The sequence below is a fragment of the Pteropus alecto genome, unplaced genomic scaffold, assembly GCF_000325575.1.
Source record: "Pteropus alecto unplaced genomic scaffold, ASM32557v1 scaffold185, whole genome shotgun sequence".
NCBI classification, from domain to species: Eukaryota; Metazoa; Chordata; class Mammalia; order Chiroptera; family Pteropodidae; genus Pteropus; species Pteropus alecto.
In genome coordinates, this window is record NW_006438088.1 from 9,709,716 (window position 1) to 9,726,715 (window position 17,000).

Consider the following 17,000-nt stretch of genomic DNA (forward strand, 5'->3'; position numbering starts at 1 on the left):
AAGTAAAGCTCAAACATCTTGTTCCTTAAGTCAGAGGACCTCTGTTAGTTCTTGCCCTGCCATGCACCATGTTTCTGGCACTTATTCCACTTGTGAATAGCTTCTCATGAGGGGCCGTGTGTTCCATACCTGCCGCTTTTGTACAAAGCTTGGTTTGCTTTAAGCTCGAAGGTGATCCGATGGGGTACTGCTGATACAGAAATGAGTAGTGTAACCAAACCTGAAGAGCAATGAGAGCTGCCTTTTTCAACATGAATAAATATCTTTCTCTTCTTGGTCACATCTTTGAAGTTTTCACCAGTGTCTAGGAGTTCACTCTGCAATGCTGCTATGTTACCTGTCGATACAGGGATTACTATGCAGTATGCTTTAGATGAGACAGCATAGGCTCTGGCACTGATGTTTGAATCCAGGCTTCAACACAGTCAAGCTGTTTGATGACTTTGGGCAAATTACTTAACCTTCTTGTACCTCAGTTTCTTCATCTATAAAGTGGATATAAAAATAGTACTTATCTAGTAAAGGTTTTTTGAGGAGTATGTGTGAGATAATACGTGTCTGACACATAGTAAAAGCTTTTAATTATTATAAATAATTATATATTTATATAATAATACATTTATATAAACCTGTACTAAATACATGAAGACATTATTGAAAAATTTTTTTTAGAATCGTAGCAATGAGAAGAAAATTCTAATTGTTATAGAAATTGTTTAATTTAAAAATATTTTTAAAATCTCTTTTAATGTAGCCAGTTTGAGACAGGGAAAATATTCACAAATCACAGCATAGGGGAAAGAACACAGGCCTTAAGCCAAACAAATTTAAGTTCAAACCCCAGATCTGCTTTCTCATTACCATGTAGCCTCACTTTCCTCATTGGTATAACAGAGAATGTTTAGTCCACTGGGAGGTTGGGAGGATTCAGTGAGATTCACAGATGGGAAAAGCCATGCACAATTCCTCATACATGGCTATTATGACTAACACAATGGTCTCGATTAAAAATATTTTTTTGTGTGTGTCAGAGTGCCAATGTGTTCTAAAGCTCTGAATTATTACTTCATAGTGCTGCCTACTGTCTTAAGCTTACAAAAGCACTCTGGAAACATTTCATAACCTACAGAAAAAAATATCCTATCTCACTTTGAGAAAAGCCACAAGTTTGTATGTATGATAAAGGATTTTGTTGCACTAGGGGACTAAGTAATGAGCTCATGTGATGAGGTGGTCACTCAGAAATCACATAAGCATACTGCTGTTTTAGGTGGGAATGTTTAAAGTCCACCCGGAGATCCCGGAGTCCATGTCAGCAGAGGCCAAGGCATTCATATCGAAATGTTTTGAACCAGACCCTGACAAGAGAGCCTGTGCTAATGACTTGCTCACTGATGAGTTCTTAAAAGTTTCAAGCAAGAAGAAAAGGTCGCAACCTAAGCTTTCAGGTATGTGGTTGCATCGAAGAGGATATTGGTCAGAGTCACTAAATCCTAAGCTTTTAAGATGGGAGATTTTTCCAGAACTAAGCTGATCTGTTTATATATATGTATATCACTGGAAATTGGTATAAACGTTGGCACAGTGTTCTCAGGCGTTCAGTTTCAGAATCAGGAAGCTGTATTACCATCATTCTCGCACATGCCAGGTCTTCCTACATAATAGTCTTCCATCACCTGGTTAGTAGGTATTTAGTATGTCAGTATGTATAGCATTCTAGCATTGCTAATACAAAGATTAAAGTGTAAAAGGGTGAAATATGGACTTTTAAAGCTGAAACTCCAAATTACAACTAATGGGCTACAGGGCTATCCAGAGCTGTTAAACTTCCAAGCCTTCTAGGCAGTAGAAAATACTTATTGCCTCTTAGAGAATATCTTTCTGAATAATTAACCCTCCCCCTCAAAAAGAAAGAAAGATTACCAGTTATAAATAAAATAGCAGTGTAAAAATATAAATTGTCTTTTTGCAATAATTTCCATAACTTGTTTCAGGGAGAAAAAAACAAGCGATCTATTTGTGTGGGCAGTTTTGGTGTTATATGGGATGAGGACGGGCAGATTGAATGCTTAGGAAGGGCATTGATCCCATGTCAGGCACTCATTTTTTGTTGACTTCTTGGTTTAACAACAAATACAATGTATGCTTATGTTGCTCTTTGCCTTTCTTTCCACAGCTCTTTCTCCTGGATCAAGCGGTAAGTTTATTTTTATATTTTCCATTGAGCTGAAGCTTGGTGCATCATTTGATAAGCTCTAGATTGCCTATCACATAGGCTCATGCTCCACACTCTGCGTACAGGGGCAGCTGCAGGGTGCTCGGGACATGTGCCCCGGCAAGCCCAGCTGTGCTCATTCTCCAGAAACGCCTCACCTTTCTCTTTCAAGAGGGAGGCTTCAGTTGTTCTTCCCAAATGCAAGATGGTGATTATATTTTTGAAATCTTTGATTTGGGAGGAGTCCACACTTTCTTATCTAGGAGCCAGTTGGCCACCTAATGGATTTCTTATGGAAAATTTCAATGCCAGACACCTTCCGCTGTCATCTTTGGGGTCGTATGTTCTCTCTAGTTTTAGTTGTTCAGGAGTAGTTGTGTTTTGTTTTGTTTTTAATGTTGACCTTTGCAGATCATAACTAAAGGTAAATTTGCCCTGGAAGGTCAACTAATTCGTTTCAAGGAATAGCAAAGGAATGACCATGGTTTTGGATTGCCCTACGTTTGAAGAGTTGTTGATCAAATAGTGTCGAGAGCATAATGTCTGTCATTCCTTGGTGGGGATGGGGAAGGAGGGCAGGATTTTACACATTCCTTCAGTGCCTTAAGCCAGTCAGTCAGCCTGGAGTAGAGGCTCAGTAATTCAGTGTCTTGGCCACAGCCTCTCCAATATTCCATCTTTAGTTCTGGAAGTTGGGGAGAACTCTGAGGAGAGCTCCCTCCATTTCCCCCTTTCTCCACAGGCACCTAGCCTCTGGAAGGCAGGCAGTGCATTTTTCATAAAGTACACCCCGGACTGCTCTGCAGCCTGTTTTTGGTGTCATTAAATGGGCCCTGACTTTGGAGTTATGCAGAAGTTGGTTCTGATCCCATCTGAGCCACATTCTAAGTAGATGGCATGCAGCAATTCACTTGCTTCATCTGGCATTCTGTACTGGTAATAATACCTACTTCACAGATTTAGTTCTGAAATCAGAATTTTTAAAAATATACTATAGCCTGGAGTCATGCCTGGAAGCTCAATCTATAATAGTTTTTATTCCTTCCACATGGATAGATTTTTATTGCAGGAAACATTCCTATCACATACACATTTAAATTATGTGAACTCAACTATACACACTCAGCAAGAGGGAGAGAACTTAAGCCAACAGTTATGCCCACAAGCCTTCTCAGTGGACATGTGCCTTAGAATGAGTGTGAGAGTAAAGGTGTCAATCTGCCGAGCTCCTGGTCAGTCGTGTTTCCCATATCCCCGCTCACCCTCCATGCTCAGGGTAGTTCAGGAATATTTTAGAATCTGCTCTGGCTTTAGAGTCTCACTTCACTTAAGGATATTATAGAATCTTAAGATTTTATAGAGTCAGAATTAAGAGGAGGGGTGTTGGGGTCAGAACTGAGTTCACTTGTTGACTAGATGGCCTTACCCTCAGTTACTTCCTTGCTGTTACTAATTACTGATTTGCAGGCACCTTTAACAGAGTCAGGAGTACACCGCTAAGTGACCATCCCATGTCAGACTGGGGCAGTTGTTGATTCAGCCCAATCCAAGAGAAATTAAATAAAAAAGGGGATTCCAGGCAACAGTGGATTTCCTTTTTTACAATTTTACATCTGCCTTATTTAGTAAAAGACTTTTTTTAAAAAAATTAACTTTTTTATGGTGACATTGGTACCCCCCAAAACTTGAAAACTCCGAAAAAGGACTTTTGTGGTATTGGGACATTTATTTGGTAAAGATGTTCCTGGCAAAAATTTATTTCTTTAAAACTGGTATTTGATGAAACGCAGGCAACTCCTGTTGTACCAACTCGGTCTCCATCAAAATAAAAGAAAAGCCCATGTTTGCCATAGAATCATAGTGTCTGAGAACTGGGCAAGACCTAAGAGATCATCTAGTCCATTGGTTTCTGAAATTTGTGTTTAGCAAAGAAAACTTTTTTATATGAATCTGACAGAGCATATTTGTTTTAGGTAAAGCGATCAGAACCTGTGTTCTAGAATCACAGAATCCTACTCACCCCATCCAAGGCAGCCCTAAGATGCTCATATGGACCCATAAACCTCTGAGGATCATGTTTTAAAAATTATTAATCTAGTTCTTTATTTTATAGATGTGGAAACTGAGACCCATAAGTGACCCCCCTGAAGTCTGACAGGTTGTCAGTAAAAATGAAGGGATCAGAACCCAGAACCTGCTGGGCCTGATGCTTCCTCCACTGTTTCAAGCCTCTGAAATATTCCTCACAGGTCCCCAGAGGCCCTTTCCTCACCGACCCCCCTGCATGGGTCATATATTGAGCATGGGGAGCAGTCATGATCCTATGACCAGCTTCATACATAGCATAATTTTGCTACTCATTGGAACGAGACAGCTGACAACTAATATTGCTCTCTTTCAGTAGATGTTTCAGTATGTGTGTGTTTTTAAGAGCATTAATTGTCTTTTCCCCCTCTCATGACAAGCAGAATATCTTAGGAGCATATCCTTGCCGGTACCTGTCCTGGTGGAGGACACAAGCAGCAGCAGTGAGTATGGCTCCGTTTCTCCCGACACGGAGTTAAAGGTGGACCCCTTCTCTTTCAAAACAAGAGCCAAATCCTGTGGAGAAAAAGATGTGAAAGGAATGCGGACACTCTTTTTGGGGTAAAGGACCTGACTTATTTTGAGTGAAAGATGTATATCATTTTATAAAGGGAATTGTGATTTATGCTGTGTAAATTATTACAGCATTCCAGATGAAAATTTTGAAGATCATAGCGCTCCACCTTCCCCTGAGGAAAAAGACTCTGGTTTTTTTATGCTGAGGAAGGACAGTGAAAGACGGGCCACACTTCACAGGATCCTGACGGAAGACCAAGACAAAGTCGTGAGAAACCTAATGGAATCTTTGGCTCAGGTAAAACCTCTCACAGATACTTCATTTCCCAGATTAACTGACATAACCATATGAGAAAGCTGTAGCGCTCATGACGACCCAGTAGGCAGACCCCAGATGGGAAAAAAGGCAAATCCATATGTAGAAACCGCATTTTTGAACATAAGCTATTTTTAAGTCAGAAGCAAAGTTTTCATGTTGGTGAAGTTCCAGTGAGTCCCTACAAGCCTCTTTTACTCTTCATTCATTCGTTTATTCACTCAGTCAGTAAACACACACTGAGCCATGTGAATTGCTGATTCTGATGTTAGCTCAAGACGACTTCTCAGTCATTCCTCTGAGCATTTAGGAAACATTGCAAATACAACAGAGCCCTGTGTTTGTGGGGCTATATTCAGATAGAAGGTGATGGGCAATAATTAGTAAATTAAATAGTGTGCTAGAAGGCCATAGGTGCATGAAGAAACAAAGCTGGTCAGTCACTCTGGTTCCCTGGGGGTTTTTGTCTGCTAGGGCTGCTGTAACAGAATACCACAGATGGAGCAGCTTAAATGACAGGAAGTTATTTCCAGCAGTTCTGGAGGCTGAAAGTCGAAGAGCAAGGTGTTGGCAGATTTACTTTCTCCTGAGGCCTCTTTCCTTATTTTGCAGATCGTGGCTTCTTGTGTCCTTACCTGGCCTTTTTATTCTGTGCCCCTGGTGTCTCTTCCTCTTCTTTTAGGAACACTAGTCCTATTGGATTTGGGCCACCGTTACAATCTCATTTAACCTTAATTACCCCTAAAGACCCTGTCTCCAAATACAGTCACATTAGAAGTTAGGGCTTCAACATATGAATTTGGGGTTTGGGGAGGGGGGTAACACAGTTCAGTCCATAATACCTGGGAATATGTTCCCTGGAGTTCTGCTTACAGACATGAGGAAGAATCCCCTCGCCTTCTCTATACGAGCGGAAACAGGGTTTCCCCCAACTCTAAGCCTCTGGTGATGCCTCCTGTAAATATAAGTCTCCACAGACTTGGTCCCAGACAGGACACTATTCTCTCTTAGTTGTGTGGGTATCAGGGACTTGCCTACTTGCTTTGGCACCTGTGGCTACAACCTGTCATGCCTGATCAGTGTGGATTGCACATACCTTCTGTCCTGGGAAAATAGCTGTAAAAAGGGTGGAGTTGGAGGAGTTGGGTCAAGCATTTAGTTTCTCAGTCCAACAGTTTACCTCTTCCCAACTGGTATTAGAGTGTAGATGGAGCCAGGCTCTCTCTTTCTTGGCTCTTACTTTACAGCCTCCACTTGTCTTTGTCTTGGGAACCCCACTAAGTTTCTCTGCCGATTCCATCACTTAGGAATTCTCTAATGTCCACTTCTTTTGATCCCATAGGAGGAGCTGAAAGGGCATCTGGGTATAAGAAGAACCAAAATGAGCACCATCTACACTTTCTGGGAAAACCTTGCCTTGAGTCCTGCAGGAAAGCTGCCTTGAGCAGTTACTTTGAGGCCCAGGAAGGAGGGACTCTGGGATGGGGGTCAGATGAGTGCCGAGGATGCTGCGCAAGAATAGTGGGAGACGTGGAGGACACAGAGCAATCCTGAACCTTTAGTGTTTTTTCTTGCCTTTCCTTCTCACTATGGTCTTTCAAAGACTGAGAATGGGATGGAATGAGAGAAGGAGGGGAGCCAAGTTTAGATGGAAGGAGCAACTGAGTAGCTGTTGGAGGTCATTCAGCAAATACTTATTGAGCATCTACTACATACCAGTCACTGTTCTATGTATTGAGGGCACTATGGCGAACAAAACTGAAAAAAAAAATCTGCATCCCATTGCAGCTGACATTCTAGAGGATGAAGAAAGAAAATAAAAAATTTGTAAATATGTATTTAAACATATAGTACATATATAGTTAAATATATAGTTATAATATGTAATACTATGTTTTAAACATATGTAATAGCAAACACTTTCTATAGGCCAGGTATTCTTAGTATTTCACATGCATTTCCTCATTTCATCCTTATGACAGTAGTACTGTAGTAATAGTTTCATTAGTATTCTCATTTTGGACAAAGGAGGTGAGTAGCTTATTCTCCAAGGCCATGCAGCCATAAGCGACAGAGTCAGGACTTGGACCCAGGCAGTCTGGCTCCCTGGTCTGTGCTCTCAACCATCACACTGCTCTCCTCCCTGGGATGCCAGATCTCAACAAATACTGGGAGAAACTTAAAGTGGGGAGGGGATGGGGCTTGGTGGGAGAAGCAAAGGAAATCTCTGTTGGCCACTCTGGAGTGAAGACTTCTCCCATGGCCACCAGTGTCAGATGCCTATTTTAGGTCAGAAACACAGAATGCAGGGATTGCCTAAGTCTCGTACTCATCTCCAAAGGATATGCTTTCCCAGTAGAGAAAATGTCAGCTTCTTTGGGGTTTTTCTTTTCTCTCTGCTGGACTGTGGGTCCATCAGGGCAGGACTGCACTGAGCCCTGTCGGCCCACCTTTCAGCACAGAGCCTGGCGAGAGACTTCACTTCCATGACTGTGCTGAATTTATTAAATGTTGACGTCAGTTAACCTTATTCAATTGTTTGTGACTTCCTAGTTCTTAAATCACACTCGAATGTTCTCTAAAAGGAAAAAGTAACAAACACCTTACTTAAAAGCAGCCATCAGAGGGCATGCCTTTTGGTGCACCAGCATGAAGGGACCAGTGAGGACCAGAAACTGATAGGTCAGAATTATGTGTTAAATCTAGAATCACCAAGAGATAGTGAGGGTCCTTCTGATTGTACTGCTAAGGATGCTATAAATCAGGGGTCCCTAAACCCCAGGCCGCAGACTGGTACTGGGCCACCTAGCAGGAGGTGCGCGGTGGAGTAGTGAGCAAAGCTCCATCAAAGCCACTCCTCAGCGCTAGCATCACCACCTCAGCTCCACTTTGGATCATCAGTCGTTAGATTCTCATAGGAGCACTGGCCACTGGTACCAAAAAGGTTGGGGACTACCGTAAATTTCCTGCACTACCACATAGTGATCTAGTGGTAGAGCAAGTCTTGACCTAGGTTTACTACTGGCTGTTGTTCCAGCTAATTGAGACTCAGCCTCAGCTTGCCTCTGTTTGAGGCCTGGCTCCATCACTTAAAGGCTGTGTGATTTAGGCAAGTTATTTAACTTTTCTGAGGCTGAATTCATAAAATAGAGGAAATGCTATAAGAAATAACTAAGATCATGAGCAAATGAGATAGTAATAGAAGGTGTTCCGCAATACTATTATTGTTATCATCAAACAGGTTAATAACAATTACCTAATATCTTTAAATTTTTTCTACAGATAATTATTTTCATTATATTAAAGACTTATAGATATATCTTTACATTTAATCCTACTCTTTATAATAAGACTGAAATCTAGATATTGGTCAGGTCCTCAAACCAGCCTATGAAAGCCCTTTCAGTCTGCAGCATCCTTCTGAAAACCACTCATCATTTTTAAGGAAGTTTAAAGGATAAAGAATAGAGAGCACCTTTGCAAAAGATTCTGTGATGGTACCAGGAGTGCTCAGGAAAGGCACCCTACAAATGCTACCTGATAGTGAATCAGGCTCACTTGATACCTAAGGTGCTCATTTATGAAGGAACATTAGTGAGCGCACACAGAGACAGGAGTTAAAACAGAAACCATGATTATGTAAGTGGCTGAAATACTCTAGAGAGAATACATTTCCTGGAGTAGACAGTGTTTCTTTGTAGGATAGTGGCCTACACGTCCCAAAACCAGAAGCAACATGTTTTTCTGTTGTGAAAACAAAGCTGATGGCAAAAAAAAAAACATTGCTATTTAAATCGCTAGCAACATGTAACTGATATTTCAGTAAGATGTGCTTCTAATTTTTGAATAACTCACATTTTTTTCTCAAACATATTTTCATATTATTATGATATTGCCTCTGAATCTGTACTTTAAGTGTAATCTAGTTTGTGATAAGGGAAGGAACAAAGTTTATAATTGTTCCCAGTCTGATTTTAAAATAGTCCCTTAATATCAGCTTTCAAGCTTTTCAATATAATCTTTTCTGATGAAAAAATAAACATGAGAGGGAGCTCCCAGACGAAAATATATTAAGAGGAAGAACTTGATGGTGCATTTCTTTTATTTTAATAGAGTACTAGAAATTGTAGTTTTCACAGCCCAGTTGGGGAATTTAATTTGAATGATGATGTAACAAAATATAATATGAGATAGAAATGAGCATAATAAAAATCCTGTTTTTTAAAGTTAAAAGAGGATAAATAACATTCTACTATGTTTCCTTTAAGAAGGCAATGTTCCTTGTGCAAAATAAAAAATTCAACTTGAGAGAGGGAAATTTGTTTAAACATTGTATTTTATTTTTAATATAGAAAATATTCCATTGATTCATTCTTATAACTTGCCTCATTGGTGAGTAATGAAGTGCTTCAAGGATGAAGTTTGAAGTGAGCCCCTTCATTTGCAAGAAATTGACATACTTCAAGGGTAATTGAAGTGCTGGGGACATGTTGTAGGTAGACACACGTAGCAATGAGAGAAATAGACTCAAGGAATTCCAACCATAGTGCCTAGCTGAGCCTCACAAAGACTAAAAATAGAGTGTGATTCCAAGGGACTTCCAGTTCTAGGAAGTGGAAGTGGCTCTCTTGGCGTGCCATTTCTGTTAGTGTCCTCTCCCTATCAATTGTCATTCTTCTGCTTCCTTATGACTGGGCATACTCTTGCCCCTGTTTTATGACTTCCCTCTCTGGGCAGACTTTGAGTTTGAGGTCCTATGGCTTATGGCCTCAGTCTCTCTTTAGTTCTCAATTAAAATTTCTGAGAGCAAGAATCTTATTGCCTCAGCCTGTCCCTGCCTGGGCAAAGCTTTGTATGTCTGACTGTATCATGGCTGTTGGCCAACATATGGAGTAGGTGCCCTTCCTCCCAAAGTCTGATTATTTCTTGGTAGATGAGCTGGGGAAGGCACCATGTGGTTCAAAGATGGTCTTTTTTTTTCTTAACAGGAAGCATTTTGAAGCCCAGTCCTCAGTGGGGGCTGTGGGAATGGCAGGTCCATGACTGATATGTCCAGCACAGATCAACTGACAAGGTTGTTACTATTTTTATTCACAGGGGGCTGAAGAACCTAAACTAAAATGGGAACACATCACAACCCTCACCGCAAGCCTCAGAGAATTTGTAAGATCCACGGACCGAAAAATCATAGCCAGCACACTGTCAAAACTGAAGTTAGAGCTCGACTTCGACAGCCATGGCATTAGTCAAGTCCAGGTGGTACTCTTCAGTTTTCAAGACGCTGTAAGTGTGATCCTTTGCCAGTGTTTTTCTATGTACTGCACCTAAAATTAGTCAGAAAAATAGGATAAGATGTAAGTTCTGTTATATTTTGTTTCTTTAATAATTCTGATGAACTCTCTTATCTTTGGATGATAAATAAGTGTGAGATAGTTGCCTGTCAGTGTACTTGTAAGCATGAAATTTGTTGTTGTGTGTGTTTGCATCCCCTAAAGTTAAATAACATAAAATTGAACACCATGGAAAGTAGTAAACCTCATAAACATCTCCCATGGCTGAACTTCTTATGAAATCATGAAGTGGGTCACTGCTTATTTTGGTGACTTTAGCAATAGAACTATTTTAGTCATGCACTTTCTAATTCTGTATGAGAGATGCCATCTAGTGGTCATTGAGAAAAACGTAACTGAACAGATTGGAATGGCCACTGCTGAATCAAACCCCCAATTTTTTTTCCAGTTTTTCAGTTTCCATCCAGAACATGTTAAACATGTTCGTTTAATAAATAGCCACTATATTTTCTAGCCCTCAATATATTTCTGAAAACAAGGCATCACTGAATGAAAATTAATCTACACGATCTCATAAGACAATGCTAAGGATTCCTCTCAAATTGAGTTGCTGTGAACATAAATTGGAAATCAGTCTTCCAAAAAACATGATTCAAAACCATATGTGTTTTTCTTGAATGAGACTTATTTGTGAAACTTTGTACCAAAAAAGCCTGAAGCCACTCCCAGAAGGCCCTTACAAGGTATAGGAGATTGAAACAAGAGAGTTCTTGACAGTGTCTGGTATGAATATGGAAGCACTTTGCATAATTTTATTTAAATTCCAAAAATTAGTTCACTTTTAATGTGTTTATTGCTCCTATGTAGATGGCACCTTGATAATTATATTCGGAGCATCAGATAGTCCCTAATTTAAGACCAAATTATAATCCTTCAATAGCCACTAATGTTCTCTGAGACTCTGTGTAAGCCACCTGACTCTGTGCTATACTGTAGGTGGGGACAAGATTCCTGACTTGATAAGGTCATGGGAAACGAAAGCAGCTGACAAAGCCTATCACTAATATCGAAATGCTAAAGCATCCTTATGCTGCAACTAGAAAGACCCAACCATCTGCAAATATAATGAAATAATTTAATGAACTTGCACTTACCCATACGTTTGGCTTCCAGCCTAAAGGTTGGAAAGTCCAAAATTGGCCCGTAGAATTCAGATTGAGAATGGTTTAGTTGTAATCCTGGGTCTTGGGCCAGGAAACACACACACACACAAATACGCACGTACGCACATACACACTGGTCTTAGTCACTCACTGTCTGGAATGAGAATGAACCCAAAGAATGGGCTCTGTGTAATATACTGTTTTTAAAAAGCTCTGAGGAGCAGGTCATGCTTATATAAGATCCCCTCTTCCAGCTTGCTGTGTGTGTGACTCTTGAGAGAAATATTTTAGTTTACCAAATGTAATACCCAAATAAACAGCAAAATCCTTTAAGAAATGAAGGTACCGGGACAAACTCATTCTGAAAGGATTTCCTAGAACAAGTAAGAACCTGGCAGTGGTTTACTTCTTTGGGAGCAGCGACTATGAGGAACTCCTGAGACCTACTCCCTTCTAAACTGGGGGATTTTGATGAAGATGGACCAAGGGCAAGAATGAGCAGCTGGAACTCCAGCTTTTGGCATAGGACTGCTTCCTTTAAGATTTCTTGTTGGATATCTATTGGGAAAATAGCCTCTTTTCTTAGAGGCTGGTGTCAACCAGCAATTAATAGAGTTAACCTAAATTTTAAATAAGCCTCTCTTAGCCTTAAGATAAAGGTTATTTTTAAAAGATAATGCATATGGTTTATGCAAACAATGGAATATTATTCACCCTTATAAATGAAGTTCTGGCACATTACATTAAGTGAAATAAGCCAGTCACAAAAATACTGTATATTTCTACTTATATGAGATACCTACAGTAGCATTATTTGTAGAGACAAGAAGGAGAATGGTGGTTGCCAGGGGCTGGGTAAAGACAGAAATGGGGAGTTATTATTTAATGGGTACAGAGTTTCAGTTTTCCAAATTGAAGAGTTCTGGAGATGGACAGTAGTGATAGTAGCACAGCAGTGTGAACGTACTTAATGCCACTGAACTGTACACTTAAAATGGTTAAGTTTACAGTTTGTGATGGTACATTTTATATTATGTGTATTTTACCACAGTTTTTAAAAAGAAAAAAAGGTAATGCATATATCTATTTCAGTATCTATTTAAATGTATGAAATATTACTAGTCTCTTTAAAAAGATACCCTTACAACAAAGCTTTAAAAAATTTTTTTTTAATTTATTGGGGTGACAACAGTTAAGAAAAAATTGTGTTGGTTTCAAGCATACAATTCTGTAATATATCATCTGTATATTGCATTGTGTGTTCACCACCCAAAGTCAGATTTCCCTCCTTCACCCTTTACTCCCTTTGACCCCCTTTACTCTTATCTACCTCCCCGCTACCCCCGTTTCCCTCTGGTAACTACCATACTGTTGTCTGTGTCTATGAGTTTTTGTTTGTCTTGTTCATTTGTTGCTTTCAGTTTTATAACCCACAGATGAGTGAAATGTTATGGTTCTTGACTTTTTCCATCTGACTTATTTTGCTTAGCAAGAAATTCTCAAGATCTATCCAGACATTTTTGATATGAACAGCTTTTTTGGAATATTTTAACAGGTTTTTCCTCTGTTTACAGAGATATAAACAACTGTGGGAAGGAGATCAGGCGTGCACTGCGACACACCTGGAGATAGCACATACATGCTCATTTCTCCATTTTCCTGCTTTTCCTAATCTCCAGAATAAGCCGAAGCACTTGGTTGTGTTAAACAGCAGAATCATAACATTTAAGAACAGCGTTTACTTATATTTAAAGTCCCTTGGACTTTTTTCCTCCTTTATCTTCTACACCATCCAATCTGCAGACATCACGAAAGGTGGATGTTGCATGTTCTGAGTCCCAGTGAAGCACCATTCCCATTTAACTACACTGCCTTTCATTTAAGTAACATATTGGTTGACATGGGGTTCCCTGAATTTTAGATTGAAGGGACAATTTTTCATTTCTCAGTGACGTAAAGAAATGATTCACAACTCAAGGTGAAGAAACCATTTTGTTATTTTGTTGTTAAACTGTCATCCAAATGCTAGCATCAGCTAGGTTATTTGCAATCAAAAATTATAGTGAGACTAAACGTCACTCTCTTTCTCCAGGTCAATAAAGTCCTTCGGAACCATAACATTAAGCCACACTGGATGTTTGCCTTAGACAGTATCATTCGAAAGGCGGTGCAGACAGCCATCACCATTCTGGTTCCAGGTCTGGGATATTTAATTACTTTGTAAATATTTAGTGTTTGATATTTTATATTACTGTTTATCTGTCATTCATGGTGTCTCCTTTCTACCTTAGCCTTTTTTTTTTTTAATCTTTTCAAAGCCAACAAATAACATTTATCTAGGGCATGCAGTCTGAGCAGTTGTACACTAAACAAAATGTTTACTGTGAGTGAGAAAGACTCACTTCCTTGTCTTTAAAGAGCATATTTGGATATGAAGAGAGAGAAAACTATACAGGTGACCCAAGTACATATGCATTTCAGTGTACAGATAATCTGTGCCCACAAAACACATCCCTGTGTCTTTAATCAGTGGTTCTCAAACCTACCAGTGCATTGAATGATGTAAAGAGCTCTTTAAAATAACAGCTTTCAGAGCTTCATCCCAGAATGAGTGAGAATCTATTGGGGAGAAATCCAAGGAATCTGATTTTAATACAACTCCAAGTCACTTTGATACACAGCCAGGTTCGGGAATCACTGGTCTAGAAGAATCCAGCTATATTTGCAGTGACATACAAAAGAGGTAGTGTTGATGAAACAAGGTTTTATGGAGTAAGCAAGGGATGTATTTATACTCTATGGCAGATTTCCGAAGTGTTTTGATAGTCTACTCAATAATAAAAAAAAATTAAGCAAAGCTCTTCCACCATATATATGTATATATGTGTATGTGCATAGATAGGTTTACATACATAAATTTGAAACATTTCTATTGTACTATTTTGTATATATATTATAAAGCATTCTAAAGTAGAAATTCAAAAAGATAAATATGAAATATTTTGAAATTTAGGTTATTTATAAATGGTTCTATAACCATCCACTCTTCTAAGTTATGGAGTTCCCTCTCTTCTCTCGGAATACCTTGTTTGACTTGAGAGTGAAGGCACCAGTGTTAATCTTTATATTAAACATTAGTAAACATTAATTTATTTCTCATGTAAGAAAGAAATATAAATAGAAGTTCTAATATTCCTGAATGTGCTGTTTCCTTTACATGGAGCACCCCTCACCCACGTCCCTCTCTAGCCTTGTACCTTTGCATACTTGAAACTAATAATAAAATTTAAAACAAACAGACAAAATGCACCTCCTTCTTGAGTCCTGACCCACCACAAAGTCTAAAGTAGGCTCCCTGTGATTCTCTTTCCTTAGAAGTGGTTTTTCCCCATCTGTGATGCTTGCCACAATCTGAAACTGCTTTTATTTTCTTGTCTAATGGCTGTTTCCCTCACCAGAGGATAACTGTGTCTGTGCTTTATTTTATTCTGTGCCAAGCATATTGTCCAGCACAGTACCTGGAAAACAGTAGACCCCTGATATATATTGGTTGAAACAATTAGTAAATGAGTTTCATTTCATTGTAACAAATTAGGGTAGAAATTCTGCATAACTTAGAAAAAAATCTAGAGAGGCTTTAAAACAGATGACTAGCAATTGGGTGTGAACCTGAGGAATGTAAAGCTATGTAAACTTAGTGTAATGCTGTAAGAAAATTAACAAATACTTAGTATTTAGATGATTTGTCATTTAAAAGCTTGCAGGTAGGGGAATGTACTATAGAGGGATTATATTCTCAAATGATACAGGATAGGTATGAATCAGTAAAAGGAATAGGTGTAAACCATGAGTTAAACATAGTAGTAACCTAAATTAAGAATGCTCAAATGAGGAAAAGAGAAATTATACTTTGAAATAATTTAAATAGCATATAAAGAATCTTAATCCATTTTTTTAAAAACTTTTTAAAAATAGATTACCTAAATGCAATGAATTGTATCCCAGAACTGAGAAAGAACATCAGTGTAAAACTGGCGGAATCTGAATGAAGTCTGTAGGTTAGCCTGTAGAAGTGTGCCAGTGTTAGTTTTGACAAATATATCATAGTTATATAAGATGTATGAAGGAGCTGGGTGGAAGGTATATGGGAATTCTCTGTATTATCTTTGCAACATTTTTGTAAATATAAAATTCTTCAAAAACAAAGTTTAAAAAGCACACTGATTATCATACTGTAGGTGAAATGCTGTTAAGTTCAGGGAGAGTGACAGGAGCCATGTCTCCTCGCCTGGCTGTCCCAGTGATGGACACTGCTTTAACCCAGCCTATTTATGTGTAGAACAAGGCACATTCTTTATGAAAGGAGTTTGCTAAGGAAAGTTAGTTGTCTTTCCACTGTGAAGTTGGTTTCTTTGAGGCCACCAGGAGTCTCAGATAACAATTAAAATTATTTGAAAGGATTTTTTTTAGAAGAAGGTTACATGCAGTATTTTTTGTATTTCTTTTAGGATAGGGGAAGGCAGTACATACCGTACACCATTATAGAAATGATGAAATATATGACCAAGGTGAACTGATTCCAAGCATTTGACAGTTCCATAAAATTTCCAAATGTCCCTAAGGGTTTTGTTATACAACTAAGATTCAAGGAAATTACATTAAAAATGCCTGTCTTCATATTTCCCTGATAAAAATTCCTTTTAGACGACAAAATGCTTCAATTAACCAACCAATTTTTGAAAGAAATAAAGGAAAGAACAAATTTAAAAGTATACCATAATTAGCCCATATATTTCCTAGATCCGTTTGGGGCAAGGACCCAGATCTTGGTTTCTAAACACCATTTCTCCAATAAAAGGAATCAGAGGTCCTTGGAGAAATGGTTGGTTCCAGGCCTGAGGCAGGGGAAACACAAGACCAATCTAGAACATCTTGTGATGTCAAAAGTAAGGAAAAGTACCCCTAAAAGGATGGAAGCTTATTGATAAGGACACTGGAGACAGCTGAGGAAATTCCTAAAAGTCTAAGCCAGAACAATTTGAGCAATAAAATAAAATAAAACAAAATAATGACAGCATTGGATTATAGCACATAGAATAAACAAAATGCCTATGTGTCTATACTGCTATAAGTAATTAAATAAATATACGGAGGAGAAGGACCAGCTCTTTGTTTTAGTAGAATTCCAATTAATAAATATAGAAGGAATGAAAGAAATAGAAAATCACCATTAGGCAAACAAAGCAGTGATAGTTACTGCGAGCAAGAATTATCAATGGCTGCTAAGAGTAGTAGTCAAAAGAGTGATGAGAAACAGGACATTTGAATGGACTCGAAGTATCTCCCCACAAGACCTTTACTAATTACAAAGAGTAAACTGTGACTTTACAGTGGAGGAACCTGGCAGACACCCC

General features: G+C 38.8%; 1 protein-coding gene across 1 annotated transcript in view; it reads left to right on the forward strand.

Annotated features, from left to right (window-relative positions):
* MAP3K5 (mitogen-activated protein kinase kinase kinase 5) overlaps window positions 1–17,000 on the forward strand; it is a 167,903-nt gene that overhangs the window by 135,936 nt on the left and 14,967 nt on the right. Inside the window, exons 20-25 of the mRNA XM_006915385.3 lie at window positions 1,271–1,448; window positions 2,177–2,197; window positions 4,684–4,861; window positions 4,946–5,114; window positions 10,230–10,415; window positions 13,679–13,784. Of these exons, the coding sequence (XP_006915447.1) occupies window positions 1,271–1,448; window positions 2,177–2,197; window positions 4,684–4,861; window positions 4,946–5,114; window positions 10,230–10,415; window positions 13,679–13,784 (838 nt within the window). The remainder of the gene's footprint in view (window positions 1–1,270; window positions 1,449–2,176; window positions 2,198–4,683; window positions 4,862–4,945; window positions 5,115–10,229; window positions 10,416–13,678; window positions 13,785–17,000) is intronic.